Below are 18685 nucleotides of genomic sequence, written 5' to 3'. Positions count from 1 at the left end.
CAACTCCCTGCAATGCTCCTTTTTGACATTTGTGTGCAGCAAACGGCAGTTACTATGACTGTCACAGCATAATTAATTTGTGTGGAGGGCCTCCCATCTGTACCAGCACCTTAGCAAGTATGGCAATACAGTATAGTTTGTTGGTACTCACAGGCTTTAGCTTTCGACTGTTCCAGGTGACAGGATATAGGTCAGTGGTGGAGTATATGCTTTGTACATAGAATGTCCCAAATTCATTCACATGCATATGCAGTTAAAAGGATGAGGAAGCAGATGATGGGGGGAAACTTCTGCCTAAGACCTCAAAAAGCCACTTCCAATCAAAGTAAGTGAGCAAACAATACTGGGCTTCAGGTAAGCAGATGAAATCCAGATTGTTCATAGATATATATTCAACACTGGGCTGACTATTAATGTGTATGTGCCTGACAGGGCAGGACAACATTTTCTTTGTAGCCTTTCAAATCTTCTAGTTGTTAACTGGTGGTTGGGTTTTTTCAAGCACATTTTTTTTACCTTTCACCTGCCCTCTTTCCATATCTTCCATATCCACTATCCAATGTATTGCTTCTTCAGTTAGATAGTATTCAAGCCAAATAACTCACGTTTCTCAAACAGCTACTGTTTTAGTAGCATATAGTCATACTCAAATTATAACAAATGATTGCAGATCTCTAAGAAACTGTAGCCGATTTTGCGTTTTCATTGTCATATTCGTATTCAGCACCTCAAAATCTATAAGAAATGGCTACTTTTATCTCAGAGGCATGACTTTTGTCAAAAATTGTTATGCAGTGTTATCAGCCTATGAACTCTTCTGCCTCTTTGGCTGCAGGAACTGAGCGAAAGGAGATGAGAGGCAATACTGAGAGTGCCTTTCATTATCCAAGAACTCAAGAGCTGTGACAAAAAGATGAGTAGGAAGAGAACACTTGGTTTCCCACCAATGATAGAGGAACTGAATTTGGAATTTCAACAGTAACAATATCAGGTTGCAGTCCTTCTTATAGTGGTCCTGTAGGTGCAAACTTTCTTTAAAAGTTTTGGCAGGGTTTTTTGTTTTTGTTTTAATAAAAAGAAGTGTGTATGTTCTAATTTCTTCAAATCTAAAGCAATAATCAATGGCAGTTAGTACAGCAAAAAATAATAATGGAAATTTGCATTGAAAAGAAAGTCAGTTTGCCCTTCTGGCATGGGCGGCTTTGCAGGCAGGCCCCAATAGGCTCTTGTGAACCAGCATATGGCAGGCCGGATTGTTCTCTGCTGCCAAATTGACCAATGGTGGCAGGGCCTTGTGGGTGTTCCCCTGGGCATGGGAACAACTGCCCAATGGAGGCACTTGACCCTGCGCTCAGTGCCAAGATAAATAGGCAGCCTATCAGGCCATTTGGCCTCTTCTTCCTTTTAATTAAACTGCAGGAAGATTGAGAACCTGATTTTCTATTCAAATATAGGTTGACAAAGTAGTCTGGTGGTGCAAAGCAGTGACTGGATAATTTATTTTCCTGCGGAGCAACTACCATGGAGATTCTTCACTTGTTTAAGCCAGCTAATTGACAAGTGACTGGCAAATACATTTTCCAACAGCTTTCATGTGAAGATTTAATTGTCTGACCCACATCGCAGATGTGCTGAGATCAACAGAAGACAAAATCAAACTAGAAAGCATTTTTGCAACCTCCATGTGCGGGGTCAAAATATTAGCATCAGTTTTTGAACCAATCATTAAGAACTGGAGTAGTTGTTAAGAACCAGTATTAATGTGACAAAGCAATGCCTGCAGCAATTCAGATTCACTTTTAGCCCAAATCGCAGAAACAGTCATGGTTCAACGAAAGTCAACATACAATTCCTTATGGAGTTGCTGGCAGACTTGCATCCTTTTGGAGATTACACAGAGGCATTGGTTTATAAATCAGGGTCTTCTCATGGAGCCTATTCACACGCCCATAATTAACAAAGCAAGACAATTTATACTACAAGTGGGTGTGAATTTTGAATTACATGGAAATGGCTTCTGCCACTCGAAAAGTGACAGAAAAAATCAGTGTGAAAGGTACATACCTGCATTATCTTTGTTCCTGTTACAATGGATGAACTTAATTAGCTTAAAATCTATGATCTGCATATTTATCATGTTCAGCAAATTTTTGCTTTTTAATAATGTCGAAGATGTTCAGGATTCTGTGTGTCATTGGCACAGCAGTCACTCCAACTTATGGAAGAAGATATTTGTGCTTACAGACAACATATCCTCCCTGCATCTGTGCAGGATGAGAGCATTCTCCATGTTGGCATCCATCAGTCTCGCAAGTCAATGCAGCACATATCCAGGGGCGAAGTCAAACTCTGCATTAGCAGCATTGAAGTGACGTCCCTGGGGCGCAAGCCTGGGCAGTGTGTATGGATGAATGACAAATGGTTTGTGTGAAGAGTGTTTCTACAACTTCCTGTAGGCAGACAGTGTGGTCACATCTCTACTGCACTGAAACTTTACAGTTATTTTATCTGCTATATTATAATGTGATGAATGAACTGCAGGAATGAACTGCTTGGCTCACTTTTAAGAAAGCTGAACTTTAAAGACAAACCTAAATTCACGGGACAGATGAGAGCCTGACATCATATCCAGATTTTGCCTGTCCTGCAAAGATCAGGCAGATTTTTGTGCATGAAACATAGCTGAATATATAGCTGAAGTGAACACTTCATTGTAAGATGAACTCAATAATTTTTAGTCCTTGATTCTGTATTTGATCGTATTGTTTTTAAATGTAATTATAATTTTTTGTGACTTTGCAATTGTCATAACTTTTGACACAGCTTATAAAATCTAATAAAATTTTGGTTAACATTTCTTGATCTAGATGGTTCTACTTACTAGGAGGCTGAGAAGAATGAGAAGATCACATTGATTTTGGTGTCTTCCTTGATTCATCAAGATGGAACGATCCTTGTTGAAATGTCCAGCTCACAAAGTTTTTATTTGGTTCAATATGCAGACCTGGCTTTAGAATTTTGTATCTCTGACAGAACAGTTTGATTTCAATGATCATCTTTATGCAAACGACATTCAAGTTTATCTTTCTGTTTCTGCCTTTTTGCTTTTTCTGGTTGGAACACCCAGAGACAACTTAAAAAACACTATACAGAATTTATTGTCTTGTCCTGTAAACCTTCTGTTTCTTCATCTGACACATAATATACTTGTCATTCTTCCTAATTTCATTGTCTCGAGTTTTATTTTTTACTGTCCACTTTCATTCTCAAATATCCTGTTTCTAATTCAGGCAGGTGTTATATTTTAACCTCACCAAAATTTACACCTGTCTCTCAGTTGATGCTTTAACTTCTCAGCAACACTCTTCACAGTCTTATCCATCCTTATTTAACTTCTTTATATGTCATAATGCTCTGGATAATTATCTTATTTTGTTTTAAGTCACAGATAGCCTCGGCTATGTCTTGTCTTTGATTCTTCTCATTTGCTTCCTCCAATGAATGGAATTCTCTTTCTCCTCTTGCCCATTACACCTCTCTCTGCTTCTCAAAAAAATCACATCCTCCTCAAGACTACTGTAGTAGTCACAGTAGTATCAAAACATCAGAGTGATTATTGTTACTTCTTCAAGTTTAGTCTGCATGCAATATTCTCCATCAGACTTACTGCTTTAATAGTAATTTTTCATTTATACATATTGTTTCTATTAAGCATGTTCAACTCATAAGATACAGTCAAACTGGCTGAGAAATCCATGTTTTCTCACTGAGTAAGATTATGACCATTCCAAAAGAAGAATAACACCCTTCCCCTGCTCCTAAACCCAAATTAAAACATATCACAAAAAGGACCTACCAACAGGTTGAAAGAGCTGTCCTGTTTACTTCAGTAGCAAGAAGCAGTTGGAGACTGATCACACTTCTCTTATGGCTTCCACTTTGGTAACCTAAAAGCGCAGGAACCATGTGGGAGGGGTAGAATTACATGTGAAGAACCACACAAGCATCAGAGATCGGAAATGTGTAGTGGCACTTGCATAGCTGTGCAATTCACCCCTCCCACAAGGTTTTTCCATTGGCAGAGCAATGTGAGCAAACTGACCTCGTCTCTCCCAGCACTCTGATCATTTCACATATGTTTCAGTACAACGACTGGTCTGATATTATAGTCTGAAGGAAGTATTAGTTGCTGGCTGCCATTGGGATACAGTAGTATAATCTTTCATCTGAAAAACCTATTTCAGTTACTGCCTCCTACTCACCATGGCCCTTTCAAACATTCATCTTTACTTACTGCTCTTGCTTGGGTGGATTTGAGTACCCTCTCCCCAAATCTTCCTACATTTCTCATCCTATAGTGGCATGTTCACTACACAGTTTCTGTGGCATCAGACTGCACTGAAACCTTTACTACAGAGTCTATCCCCACTGATAAAACTGGCAGAGTTTTATATCTTCCCCCTTCTCCCCACACTAAACTTGCAGAATCTAAGGACCCTTTCAAGTGAGAGTGAGCTTTTCAATATCTGTGCCATGAACCAGCAATAGAAACCCAATGGTTCAGAAGGGTGAAAGAGAGATCACACACATAACACAGAAAATGTGAGAGGGGAAGCTCTGGGTATGAGTTGTAGACTTAGGGAAGAAAAGGAGAAAGAAGATGTAGCTTGATGATCAGCTGCTGAGATGCATAAAAGGTTTAGGGTTAGAATATGAAGTTATGGAGGAGCAGAAGGGAAAAGCTTCTGATAGGTTAGAACTGCATTGACAGAGAAGGAGGCATGGAGCAGCAGAGAGAAGGGGGCAGAGAAAAAGGTTAGTTGCTGTTAATTCGTCTCTGGTTAAGAGTAGTGAACTACTTCCCCTTAGGTTGTGTTCTTTTGTAGGAAGTTACACCGTTATGGAGGCAGAAGCACTGAAAAGGCATGGGTGTCTGTTTTAAGTTATGCAAATAGATCAAAAGAGCCATTAGAACAACTACAAGAACTTTCCCACCTCCCTTATTCTTTTATGGGCGGCCGGAAGGGCATGAGAGAGCAATCCCAACTGCAGAATGAACTGCAACCCATAGGCAAGTTGGTGGATGGAGCCCAAGACTTGAGTCTAACTTTTAACCAGAAGGAGCTCTACCTGGGCATGTGTTCTGTTGCTAGCCTGTACATGTGTAAGAGGTAATGAGTATAGTCCTGCACTTCTAGGCTCTTGTTAACTGGCAGCTGAAGGTGAATACTGTCTGTCTTGCACAAAAGTCTGAACTAATAAACTGGAGCTTAAACCATAGTAAAACTCTGTGAAGACCCTCATAATACAAGCCCAATTCTACCAGTTTCAATTCATTTCCAGATAGATGGTATTTCAAGTGCCAAGCACACTAACACCTGCAAGTCCTGTGCCATTTGTTCTAATCCGGACAATGATTCCCACAAGCTCAAATGGCAGGTTGGTGACTGAGCAGGCTTAACATGGGTAGCATACCCTAGTGTACTGAAAAAGGACCATCATTCAAAATCCTATTTTTCATTATTCAGTATTGTTTCCTAAATTTATGCTTCAGTACTAAATTGCATTATCAGCTGCTGCCATATGAATGCAGCACCAAGTGGCCATGCCTATGCCATGGTTACAGAAAGTGGTGTAGATCAAACGTGATCTCTAGGATACATACAACAGAAAAACTTCAGTTATGAAAAAAATGCATAGCAAGTGAGCACTCTAATTGCATACTTGTTAAATACTGAATCAAATGCTCAGAACGAGCGTTATAAATCATTATCAGCACCAAACTAGATGTGATGTTATTTATTTTATTTATTATTTATTAATTAAATTTATACCCTGCCCTTCCTTTCAAAGAAGCCCAAGGCAGTGAACCACAAGGGATAAAATAATAAAACCATCTTTAAAACAATTCAAGTACAGATGCAGACTGGTAAAGATCTCATCTTAAAAGGCCTGATGAAAGAGGAAGATCTTCGTTAGGTGCACCTATCTACTATTTAAGGAAAGGGAATTCCAAATGGTAGGGCCCAATTCTGACACTGTACAGGATGGACCTTCTGAGGAGGCCCTCACCTGCAAAGCACAATGATCAACTAGGTATCTAAGGTGTAAGACAATCTTTTGGGTATCCTGGTCCCATGCTGTATAGGTCTTTATACAGCAAAACCAGCAGCACAAACAGCCTGGTAGCTAAGCACCAGATTTTGCAACAGCTGCAGCTTCTGGACCAACCCCAAAGGCAAGCACACTGAAGTAAGTAATCCAGCCTGGAGGTCAGGATATTCTGATCCAGAAATGGCTGTAGCTGTCTTACCAGTTGAAGCTTATCCAGCTCCTAGACCAGGTACCAATCTATAGCTTGCACAGTCTCTCCTGATGTTACAGAGCAGAGCTGGGTAGCATCAGCATACTGATGCCACCTTACCCCAAATCTCCTAATGGCCACTTGTGTACCAAGGTGCAGAACAGGCTCCACAAAGCCTGGGAGGACACTCAGGGGCAACTAGGAAGCCATATCCTTGGGAGGGGTGGCAAAGAGGACCATGGGGTAAATTGCATTGTCCTCACCTTCCTTGGTGACCTATCACTTTCCCATGGCTTTATCTCCCTCACTGAAACTGAAGGTGACTTTGTCTTATCATTGCATAGGCTCTCATCATGTGCAGGAAACCACACATGCATTCTGGTCCCTTAACACTATCCAATGTCTCCAGGATGCAGTGGGGTGGGGTTAGATGGGGGCACTTTCTTACTATCTTGTTTACATTTAATTTCCTGCTGTTTTGAAATATTGTTAAATTTATCTGGAATTTATCCAGATAATCTAAACCCAGATACAAGGAAATTAACTCATCCCTGCAAATTACCTCATGGAGTCTGAATAACGTGCTTCTGCCCTTGTGCTACCTGTGCTACCCCCACATTTCACATTACTTACAGGAGGTTGATCAGGAATTCCTGGGAGAGCTCTGTTCATGCCGTGAAAGAAACCAGGGGATTTTGGGTCCCGGATACTGCTGAACATGTGAGGTGCATTTAAGAAAGTTGGGAACCACAGAAACTTCATCTCATTGGGGGGATTTTGTCTGAAATGGATGAGTGTGGGCAAACTTCTAGTTATATGCCACATTGTTCACCTGCATTTATGGGCAGTTCAAGTGCTTCATATGCTTTCAACTAATGGGTATAACATTAATTTTCTCTGCAGTGTTCCCTATATTGACACCAAAAAGCTCATCAACAGTCATATGTACTATGCCGCAACCTACCCCTGCAATGTGGTTAACTGGATTTTAACAGAGTTTCAGGAGCTCTACTAGTGTTATGGGTCAAAGGGAAAGATTGCCCAGGTAGAGGAAAACTGATGAATAGATGCACAAGGCCTTGCATTTTACTTATTTAGAAAATATTTCAATCCAATGGCATCAGTTCTTTCTGGAGAGTGCAGGTAATGGTGACTAATATCATTGTGACTCCCCGCACTAGAAGCGGACACACTGGCCTGATCAAATGTCATTAAATGTGTTTTGGATCTTTGGTCTCTCTTCCCTTTCCGGCTTTGTTCTTCCCAGTTCATTTGGGGTATCTGTATTGGCTGGATAGTTTCAGAGCAATTGCAGCTGCTTAAATTGTTTGGGGGGCGGGGGCAAAGGGAATGGGAGGTGAAACATTTTAAAAGCAATGTCTCTTCTGCTAGATGCAGGAGGACAGGGTGGTGGCACTTTGATGGAGGATTTTGAGTAGGATCATGCACCTTGGAGTTGTTTCTTACCCACCCAACATTTATTGGCCATAATGGAGTCTCTGAAACATGAAACGCTACGGTACTGAACGGACACACTGTTACTGCTCAAGAAATTGTATTGAGAAGGGGGAAGAAATGTACAAAAATTATAGCTTTTGTATTTTTGTTGTTGAAAAAAAATAATTAAAAATGAAGCTAACTTGAAATATGCCTTGTTTATTTCTTAAAAATTATTCTACCTTATAAGCAACACGGGCAGGGCATTTCTTCCCTAGCCCCAGGGGTGGAGACATGTGTCTCAGCATCTCATACATGTCCATGAAAGTCATCCGGCCCCTGGGAGCAAAAAATTAAAAATAAAAACAACCAAAAAAAATTAATAATAATTAAAAAAGGAAAAAATACACAGAAAAATAGAAAAGAGAGAGAGATGCAAAGAAGAGAAAAATATTGGAAATCAATTGGAAAAGAAAAAAATGGAAGATAAAAATGTAAAGATTACTGTGCTGCTTATCAGCCAAGAGTTCAAATATGCTTGATCTTCATGGACGACTGGGAGTAGAAAGATGGCTCCTCAAACTGGCTGTGATCCAGCAAAATGCTTAAGTGCAAGCTCCGTACTTACAGAGCTAGCGTTCCCATTGCAAAAGGGACAGGTTTAACTTAAGCATGTGCCTCCATCTAGTTTACTCAGCCTCAGGTTATAAATGCAGACCACAATCCTCCATGGGCTTATAGGGCCAAGGAGCACAGAGTCAGGTCCTCTTAGTAATGATGATCCACAGAAAGAAGGAGAGAAAGAGAAAGACAGATTGAGATGAGAAAGCCCCTCTTTGCCAATGTGGGAGGAGGGCAGAGTGCAGGAAGAGAAGGTGGAGGGAAAGGGGGGTGGAAAGAAGTGGGGAGGGGAGGGGGGGGGAATGGCAGAGGTGTCAATGGAGTCTCTGTCCTCCCCAAATGAAGTATTAATGTGCAGAGAGTGGTGGAGGTGAGTAGAGAGAGAGAGACTCATAGAACCCTCCAGGCCTAGCTCCAGCTAACAGCAAGCAGAGATGGTTCAAGGTAACCGGTATGCTCCATGCGTTACTGGTCTGGGTGGCAGCATCATTTCACGCATTCTGTTGGCTAATTACATTAAATTACTCTTGAAAGTGCAATATATATAGATAGGTATGTGTACAGATATATATAGATATATATATATGAAATATATATATTAAAGAAATCATAAGCAACATTCATTCCGTTGATGCTAGCAGGTTTTAGTGTAAGTCAAACCTTGCAAGCAACCCTATGAGGGCATTTCTTGCCTAAGCCCAGGGGGGGAGATATTACACGTAATAAACTGTACATATCCTTATAATGAATTCGGCCACTGCAAGAAGAATACACGGGGGTTAGTGCAGACGCTACAGGGCAAGAGAAACACATACACTGTCATGAACACACAGAACATAGCAGGACTGCTGGCTAGAGACCTTCAGTCCAGCCATACCACCCCCCACAGGGCTTATGGAGAAACTGTACATTCCCATTGGTGGCAGCAGGGGGAAAGGGGCTTCTCAGAGCTGTCAGCCCAGGTTTTGCTGCAGCTCTATTGGGTTCTCCATCAGTACTGGGAAAGAAGATGAGCCAGTACCATTTCCATTAATATATAGGGTGACAGGAAGATAGGGGAATGACACACAACTACGCAGCATGGTGAGATTTATCAAAGATCATGTGTCAAGTGTGAGCTGAGGTCCCAACTTGGGTATTTCTTCCATTAGGCATTGCTGCCTTTCTGTAACTCACAATGGACGCTTTAAAACCAGTCATTGTGCCATGGACTCTAGGAGCCCTGGGCTTCCCATTCCAACATTTTTCTTCCTTATTATTAAATGCATAGAAACCAGTGCTCAGGCGGGGGCAGACCTGGTTTTCCTGCCCCTGCATGGCACAGGCTCCCTGATGAACACTCCCTCAGCTGGGCTTGGCAGGTTTTGCCAGTTAGGGCTGGCAGCGTAAACAAACACATTAAACCTGGACACAACGGGCATTCATTCTCAACAGGGCACAGGGGTGACAAACGATACCAAGAGAACGCTGGGTGGACCTTCTGTTAGGTGCCAATTATCACAACTCTGCTCACTGTGCCTGCTTGCAGCAGCAGAGTGCTTGGCCTCCTCCCCAGCAAACCATAAAAAAATTACAAGAATAGTTACACACCAGAATGATAGGCACACACATACACATGCTCTCTCTCTCTGTCTCACATACACAAACAAACAAACAAACACCTCTCTACAGGCCAACATTTCAGAAGTGTGTCATTTATAACTAACAGAGCTATTGAGCACATTTCTTTGATGGCTGAACAATACATAACACTGGTAGGTTCTGTGACGGCTTCCAAGTCAGTACCACAATAACCCTTTTTTAGCTCACATACTACTAACAGGAAGCATAGCCGCTACCATCAGGGGCTTCACTGAGATAAGTGTCGGGCTCAATAAAAAAAATAAAAATTAAAATTGTCCAATAGCACCTTACAGACCAACTAAGTTGGTTCTGAGTATAAGCTTTCATGTGCATGCACACTTCTTCAGATACACATGTCTGGCTCAAGTGACACTAGTGATGTTACTCAGTTTTCCTACAGTAGGGGCTACATAGCCCACTAGGTAGAATAGGGAAATGGCAACAGGTATCCCTGGGCACAAGGGGCCATACATAATGCCCTTTTGGACATATGGGATAATGTAAGGGTGTGTGTGTGTGTGTGTGTGTGTGTGGAGTTGACAGAGTCCAGCTGCAAAAACCTAAAATTAAAAGAGGAAATGTTAATCAGAGATAAACCCCCCCATATCTGCTTCTTGCAATCTCTTGTTCCTAGTGAGACCCACAGAAATTAGCCAACAGGAATGGGAATGGCAGAGTGGCAGTGGCCACAGATCCACACTGACTGGAACTCAGCTAAGGTGGGTGACTCACAATGGAGCTGCATGCAAACAGGGGCAGTGGCTCCAGTCTCTGCCTCAGATTAGGCTTCTGCCTTTCTCTCACATCATTACAGATAAGGACTGTATCTACCAATGTGACATCATATCTTCGCTCTGTTAGAGTAGAACAAGCATAAGACTATTTTTCTTTTGTAGCCCTAGATATTGTTTTCCTTCCTGAGATGAACAAAAATGCAGGAGTCGATGCTCCTACCAGCCAATGCACTTCTTGTGTGAAAGTAACATAGAGAGCATAGGTGTCTTAGCTTTCACACTGCTAAATCTCTTTCCTAATAGAGTTGGAATCAGCAGAACCCAGGAATCTTAAGCTGTAGCCTCCCTGCCCAGCTTCTAAGGCCTAATTCTTCTCCATCCCCTGCCCCTGTTTTCCTTACTAAGGAGAGTTTCCCCCAAGCATGGATCAATTTGATCCACTTTCCCAAGCTTATGCTTGGTGTGGGGCAATGGCTGTGAGTACAGTATTGGGAACGGCCAGGTAGGCATGTCCTTACCAGGCAGCAGGATCATACTCAGCCCACACACGCACATACTCGTCCAGATGGTGGGGCCCCAAAATGGAAGAATCACGTGTCAGATACTCAAAGTTGTCCATGATGACAGCCACAAAAAGGTTCAACATCTGCAATATCAAGAAGGCACACAGATGGATACAGACATGTTAAGTAACTGGTGAAATGCTCAATAATGCTGAGAATTATCATCTTGCTGCAAACCAAGGCTTAGGCCCAGAGTCTATGTGACCTCAAGTAACTAGAGAGAGGGACCAACATGGCAAATGGTGGCACACCCCTTCGCCTCCCCCCCCCATTGCATATTAGCAACGGTAACATGAACAAACTTACATATGCAGATATGCAGGCACAAAAGTAACATTTAAAAACTTGGAATGAGCATACCTGTGAGTAGAACAATACAACTTACCATTTACCTGCTGACATTCTCTCTTACACATACATACAATTTGCCACAAAGCAAAGGCTGCTGCCTACCTCAAGCCACCTCCTGTGGTTGCAACCACCACTGCCACACTAGATCATGCTTGGGAGCTGCAGGTCCTTCTTGCAGCTACCAAACAACCTGTTCCTCATTTGAGAAATGAAGCTGCAATTCACTCAAAAGCTGTCCTTCCCTGACTCTAGAGTGCAAATGGCAGAAAATAATATACTAACAGCTAACTGAATTCTCTGAATATTGGCTTATGAAGCCAAAACAGTATAATCCACACACAAGCAGGTGTGACAGAAAACCCCAGGTTTGCAGAAGGACAAAAAGCTTCTTTTTTAAAACCATAATTTCCCATTTTTGTATTCTCCCCCAGGCCTGCAACAACCACCAGCTAGCATTCCTGAGCAAGCATAGCCCTCAGTGTGTGTTGCAGAGGACTCAACAGTTCAATGAGGACTAAGCTTGCTCAGTAGCCATGGAATGTTGCCTGATGGCAGGAGGAAAAACAACATGGAAAATCAGAGGGGAGGGGAAATTGAATGGGGTATCCTCAAAGAGCTCTTGGCTAGCTAACTAAAATCCTGAACTGGAAGACTCCATATTGCAAGTACTACTTGTTACTGGTACTACTTGTTAGCTACAAAATACAGCAGCTCTTCATTCGAGTGGAGATACCACACTGGGTTTTATTGCTTCAGAGCTTCAGGTATCCTCTCCCACTAGTACCACTAATTGGTGAGAGAACAGATGTTGACCAATGTTGGAGCCATTCCCCAAGCTCCTCCTTCACCAGTCAGGACTGACCAACCATAGAGGCAAACTAAGCAACTGCCTAGAGTGCCTATATTTCTGGGAGACAGATAAAGATACTTGAGTGTTCCTGCTGGAATTGCTCAGTATCTACAGCAGTAAAAACACACACTTAAAAACCATTAAAAACAGCTCTTTTTACAAATGCAGAGAGAAGGGGGAATATAAGTAAATTTTATGATCTGATTCAAGATACAGAACAAACAACCAGTAATTTTATGGGAAAAAAATAGAAAGCATATGGGTATGAAATAAATACATATAAATGGAAATAAATATGAGCTCATAGTCTTCAAAGGTAATCAGCTGATTTAAAGTAAAATTATTATAAAGATCAGTATTAATGGGACTGTGCCCCTTATAAGTTGAATTTGATATAGAATACTGATGAGGACAAACTGTTGGAGATGTGGGGAAAGAAAAGCAGACTTTATACATATTTTTGGTGTGTGTCCTATTATTCAATCTGTTTTGAAAACAATCCTTAATACTACTATGGATTATCTTATGCCTCATTATCTTAGGACTGTATTTTTAGGATTTTTAAAAAATTTAATTTCATAAAATGACTTGGAGGTGGTAGTTAATTTATTAACAGCCACAAAAATAACAATTGCCAAGTATTGGAAAAGCGGAATACACCATCTTTATTAGAGTGGATAGAGAAGGTATGGTCTATCATAACAATGACTTAACTTATTTTAACAGAACACATGTAAACCAATCAAACAAAATCATGGAAAAATGGGCAATGTTCATTATGTTCTAGAATTATAAATAACAGGGCAATGTATATATGACGCTTTCAACTGATTGTACTTTTACAAGATATGTCAATAAAAATACTAATAATTAAAAAAATCAAACTCTCACATGGTACAAGACTATGTGGGGAGAAGTGTATTGTTCATCAACAGGGATTGTACAGGTACCAGCTAATAAAAGTATATGATAGTTGCACAACCACAGAAGTGCTCGCTGGAGGGAAAGTTGCATTCTCCATGTGATTAATATTTGAATGCTAGAAAAAAGCGATCTTCCTCTGGCAAAACACCCAAATGTCTATAATGCTATTAGGAATGCCTTCTCTGATTGACACTTATGGCACTTAAAAATACGTGCGTGCCAATCTAACACACTAAAAGCGCACAATACCTATTTACCCACCTTCCCCATTCATCCCCTTTGCTCATTCTGTTACTGTACAGTTGGTAATAATGAAAAACATTGTCTCTAAAAACAAACAGCCCTGTAACTCCTGCATCATGCTGTGGAAAGATGTCCTAATCCCCACAACAAGTGTTTACTACTGCATAATGAAACTGTCACCTTAGAAAGGTGGTCTGCTGGCATCCTGGTTCTATCAAACTGTGTATCACAGTCCTATGTCCCCCCCACCCCCGCTCCCCTTTATGAATTTTGACTCACCAGGAAAGAGCACAAGAAGATGAAGGAAACAAAATAGAAGTATGCAAATTCATTGCCACACTCTTTGCCTTTGAGGTCTGCTTTCTCATCACAGAGCTTTCCACTCAGACAGGAGAGCATGATCTCATGCCAAGCCTCACCTGTGGCACTTCTAAGAAGGCGAGAAGAGAAAAAGAAGACAGTGAGCATTGGGGATCCACCACAGCTGGGATGGCAGCATCTCCATATCAATAAAGGTCCATAACAACCAATAAAGGTCCACAAGCTTTTGGGGTCTCACAACAGAACTGTAGCTACCTCCAGAACACATGGGTGGTAGTTACAGAAAAATCCCTTGACTGTGATGTAGAAGCTTGTTAATACAGGGATTTTTCATTTAGTCTGTTGATTCAGTCACTTTTTGGATGAGCAAAAGAAGTATTGTATAGTGCAATCTCTGATCCTTTAATGAAATATACTCAGTTTGTTTTAGGTACAGCTACTGCCCTGCATCTAGGAGACTGTACATCTTTTGCATTGGGCAGGGCCTTGGCTAGATGAAGTGGGCTTCCTGCGCATGAATAAGGTCTGGGCCTCACCTAAAGAGAAGCATTAGGGCTTGAAAGAATGTGCGGAAATTGTTGTGCTCGGTGATGGCAGGTTTCTCATCTTCGGACATATCTTCATCAAACTCAATGCTAATGTTACCAAAGACCTGAGAAGACAAACAAATAAAAACAAAATGAAGAAAAAGCCTTGAAATACAAAAGATCCAAAAAGAAAACTTCAGGAAAGAGTAGGTTTCCAAACATTGCTATCTAGTGGTGGTAGAGCCATTGCTTGTAGCAATGGATGTAGGTCACCTATCAGCGAGGCTAGGTGGGGCTCATTTTCATGTTTGGAGAGGAAATGAAAAGGTAATCTGTTCCTGACCACAGCCTACATGGACTAGGGACAACAAAAGGCCAGAACAGGCTGCCAGCAGTTGAAACCAACCCCAGGCAGTTTACTGTGGGGCTGGTTACAAGGACAGACTGAATGTAAGGTATCCCAGCAAAAAACAACTTGCAGAATTCTTCCAGTACCAGTCACCTTAAATAGTCCTGCAGCAAAGTGGGTGCTTCAGGATGAATACTTAAAGGGGATGTGCCTCATTCTCTGACATCAAATCTCTTCTGATAGCAGGAGTGGGACAGTGCAGTTGTACACTAAGCTTTTATAAGGCAAGGTAAGGCAATACTACAGGGACAACACTCATCCTAACCTGGAATGCTGTTATAACAATGAGGATGACAGGCACCAAGCTGTCTGTCTTCAGCTTGTACTAGGGTTTATTGTACAAGCAGGAAGACCTCAGGCATGTTGCAAGGGTGAGGTAGATGTTCTTAACGTTGACACTACAATGTGCTAGAGCGCTCCATAAGTTAAGTCTTCTGCAGTTTGGGGGCAGCTCCCAACTAGGCTGGTCCTCACTTTACAAGTTCAAAGGCTCCAGCACAAAAACAGCAGTATGTTATTGTACCTAAGCTAAGCACTAGAGGCATTGCAGCATTCATGGTGAAACCCAGCATGGGATAGCAGCTTACTGGCACTTACCTGCATTCCAATAATCGCATAAATGAAGAAGAGCATTGCAATCAGCAGACACACATACGGAAGGGCCTAGTGAGGGAAAAACATGAGCATACATTATTCTTTTTTTAAGTTTCACATTTTGTGTGTGTGTACCACACTTGTTTTACTGGGAATATGGCTCCCTTCTTCTTACAAACTGATTGCTGTCACTGAATCAATGAAAGAGATTGCTTGTAGGCCAGTCTTCCCCACCCTGCTGCCCTACAACTACATCAGCCTCAGTCAGTATGGTCAATGGTCAGGAATGAAGGAGGATGGGAGTCAACTGGAGGGACCATGTTGAAGAAGGCTGTTGTAGACTCTATCACTCCTTCCTCTAATCCCTGCCACATCGTGACTACAGAAATCGTGCAGTGATTACTTACCCATGCAAAAGGGTGAGTTAATGAAACATGATTCAACTTCAACAACATGAAAGAAAGTATTCATGATTCAAAGTGCATGATAAGAGGTGGTGAATGAACAGAGAAATAAACAGGTAGATGGATGAGGTTGGATGTCTCTAGCTATAATCTCCTAAACTTTCTGCACTCCTACTACTTCCCTCCCTTTCTCTCTCAACCACCCACAACTTCAAATCTCAAGGAATCCAAGTTAGTAGCTCAATCCTAAAGCCCTTTTTTATTACCTTAAAGGACTGGACAAAGGTCCAGAGCAGGATGCGGATGGTGTAGCCTTGTCGGAGCAGCTTAATGAGACGGGCAGCTCGAAACAGCCTAAGGAAACTCAGGTTGATGAAGTTGTTCTGGGGAGATGAAGGGAAAGTGGCATTAGCTGGATCAGGGTGGGGATGTGGTGGCCACAGACTCAGGGGGTTGGTAAGAAAACAAATGCAAACCAACTCTGCAGTGGTTAGTAAGGATCACTGAATAGCAAAGAAAGGGAGAGGGATCACACACATGAAGAAAATTAGCATGATAATAAGGCCACCCCTCTACTTGGAAAATCATCCATTTGGAAAATCAGTGATAATTCATTAGCACATGATTACATTTTTTAAAAATATACCCACAACCAAATGCACTGATATTTTTTGACACAAGCAGGCAGAACATTATTGTGTGGCCTCACATCACACATGTTCTGTGCACACAAATCTGGAGGGAGGAGATAGCAAGACAAGTGCCAGTGAGGAAGAAGAGAGCTGAGAAATGTCTGGAGACTTGCACTCATATCATTCTCGATGGAAAATGCATCTGTTCTGTGCACCCAACAGGTGTTGGGCCACACCCCAAGCCCTGAAGGAAGAGCTTAGTTCAACAAATTTGTAGCTAAAAGAAGGATTTGTGATTCTGGCAAGATAGGAAAAACATTCTCCTGTTGGGTTCACCAAGATGCATTTTTATCTGTCTCCTTCAGAGGAAATGGCATATAAGCTTCTGGGATAAAACGAATACATTGAAGTGTGACAATGTACTGCTTAGTTGCAAAGTGTTCTATGGCCAGACACCCACAGCCCCTGAGAGCGAAAGATGCCCAAGGTTTCTGAGGGTTAGGATATCACCTGAGTTTGGACAATAGAATATTGATGTATGTGTTTGTGTATCTCTAGTAACTACCACTGAGACCTTCAGACACTTTCTAAAAAAGAGTTCCAGTAAAGGTTGGAAGAAAGGCCTAGCACAGAAAAAGATAAACTTAGATACAAAATGCCAACTTATATTTAACTCATGTAAGAAACACATGAGCTTTATCCCTGGGCAAAAGCCCTTGAACAGGAACCTGTATTTTAGCCCCAGTATGAATGGTTAAGTGCTTTAGTAATCTATGCGCCATGGACCCTTCCTGGGTTTTGATATTGAACTCAATGGAACCACACTTTGATCTCACTGGAACCCGAATTGCATGTTCAAGCAATGAGAACACTGTAAAGGGACAACCTGGCTGGCTCTAACGGTTCCAAAGAGAATTACCATGTGGCTTCACCATGGTACACTAAACAGTGCAAGTGATTGAGTGTGTAGGGATATCTATGCAACATACATCACAGGAATGAATGTAGTTGCACCAACATCTCCCTCAAGAAAGTACCTGTGCTACAGCGCCCCTCATACACAAACTCCAAAGAAAACTGCACAAAAAAGACTCAGGCAATACACATGCCAAAAGATTGGTGTGACCACTCAACATGTACTGGCTTGCTACATGCCTTGCTATATAATTATAAAACAAAGACTGAGGAATTGCCATGCAGTTACACAGTGGACATTATAAGTGTGTGATAACACAGTGGACAGTGTGGTTTTTGCAGCCAAATATATCCATGTACTGTAATAGGATTTATTTTCTCTTCTGAAAAGAACCTAATTGCTGCATCTTCACTCTTTGTATGCATGTGCTTGCATGTGTGTTCCCAGAAGCTATAAGCCCATCCTTCTCCAACCCTCCAAAAAGGCTGTTCCTCTAATTGGGATTTCAGTGGACATGCATGGTGGCAGTAGTGGAGGTGGCTCTGTGACACATACAATGGGGTGAAACCAGTTTGTTAAAACTGCCATGCTCAGATCATGCTGGACAAACAAAGAATGATATTCATGCAGAGGGAAAGAGAGACAGGCAGGGGACCCACACCCATTTCCAGTTGGAAATATATGCCCACACAGACCATTAGGAATGGTGCCACACACCATTCTCTCTTTCCTATTAACCACCTGTATTCCAAAGTTCACTTCCTACATTACTTTTTAAGCCTATTCTAAGGTCAATATCTTAAGTGGACAATCTTTCAGCCAAAACATTTAGCTCTTTTGTTTAAACCAATATATATATTTCAGCTCTGCCCCTTGCCTTTTGAATCTTATTCTAGGACACAATGATGCAGTGAAAGTAAACTATTTAACCGGTGGAAGCCTGTGTCAGACTAGATCTAGAAACACCCCCCCCCCCAGTTCCACTGTCTCTAGTCCTCCAAACCTCTTTTGCCTGCCCATTTCCTTTCAGACAAAATCCACAGTCCTAGCTCAGCTTTCTTCTTGTATCCTACTTTCTTAAGTTCCATTCCATGTCTCCACCTACAAATTTTATTGCATTTTTTCAGTCCATTCTACTTTGCCCCACACTTTTCATTCATCCTGTCTCTTTTGGCTAACAGTCCTAGCACTCTCCTGCCCCAAACATACACCATACACCTGCCTCTTGATCT

The 18685-nt window shown here is 41.7% G+C and overlaps 1 protein-coding gene across 14 annotated transcripts in view; it reads right to left on the bottom strand.

Moving 5' to 3' along the window:
* CACNA1A (calcium voltage-gated channel subunit alpha1 A) overlaps window positions 1–18685 on the bottom strand; it is a 256547-nt gene that overhangs the window by 36982 nt on the left and 200880 nt on the right. For 12 of the 14 annotated variants that reach the window (XM_082214686.1, XM_082214682.1, XM_082214685.1 and 9 more), the window contains 6 exons: window positions 16172–16288; window positions 15505–15570; window positions 14508–14623; window positions 13930–14080; window positions 11238–11365; window positions 7984–8080 (listed from right to left, as the gene is read on the bottom strand). In XM_082214686.1, coding sequence (XP_082070812.1) covers window positions 7984–8080; window positions 11238–11365; window positions 13930–14080; window positions 14508–14623; window positions 15505–15570; window positions 16172–16288 — 675 coding nt within the window. Of the gene's footprint in view, window positions 1–7983; window positions 8081–9022; window positions 9120–11237; window positions 11366–13929; window positions 14081–14507; window positions 14624–15504; window positions 15571–16171; window positions 16289–18685 lie in introns of all 14 variants that reach the window. The other 2 variants (XM_082214683.1, XM_082214674.1) reach the window with 1 other exon arrangement.

This window comes from Podarcis vaucheri, assembly GCF_965113315.1.
Source record: "Podarcis vaucheri genome assembly, chromosome: 2".
NCBI lineage: Eukaryota > Metazoa > Chordata > Lepidosauria > Squamata > Lacertidae > Podarcis > Podarcis vaucheri.
The sequence above is the reverse complement of the archived record's forward strand: the minus strand, read 5'-3'. Positions and strand labels throughout refer to the sequence as shown.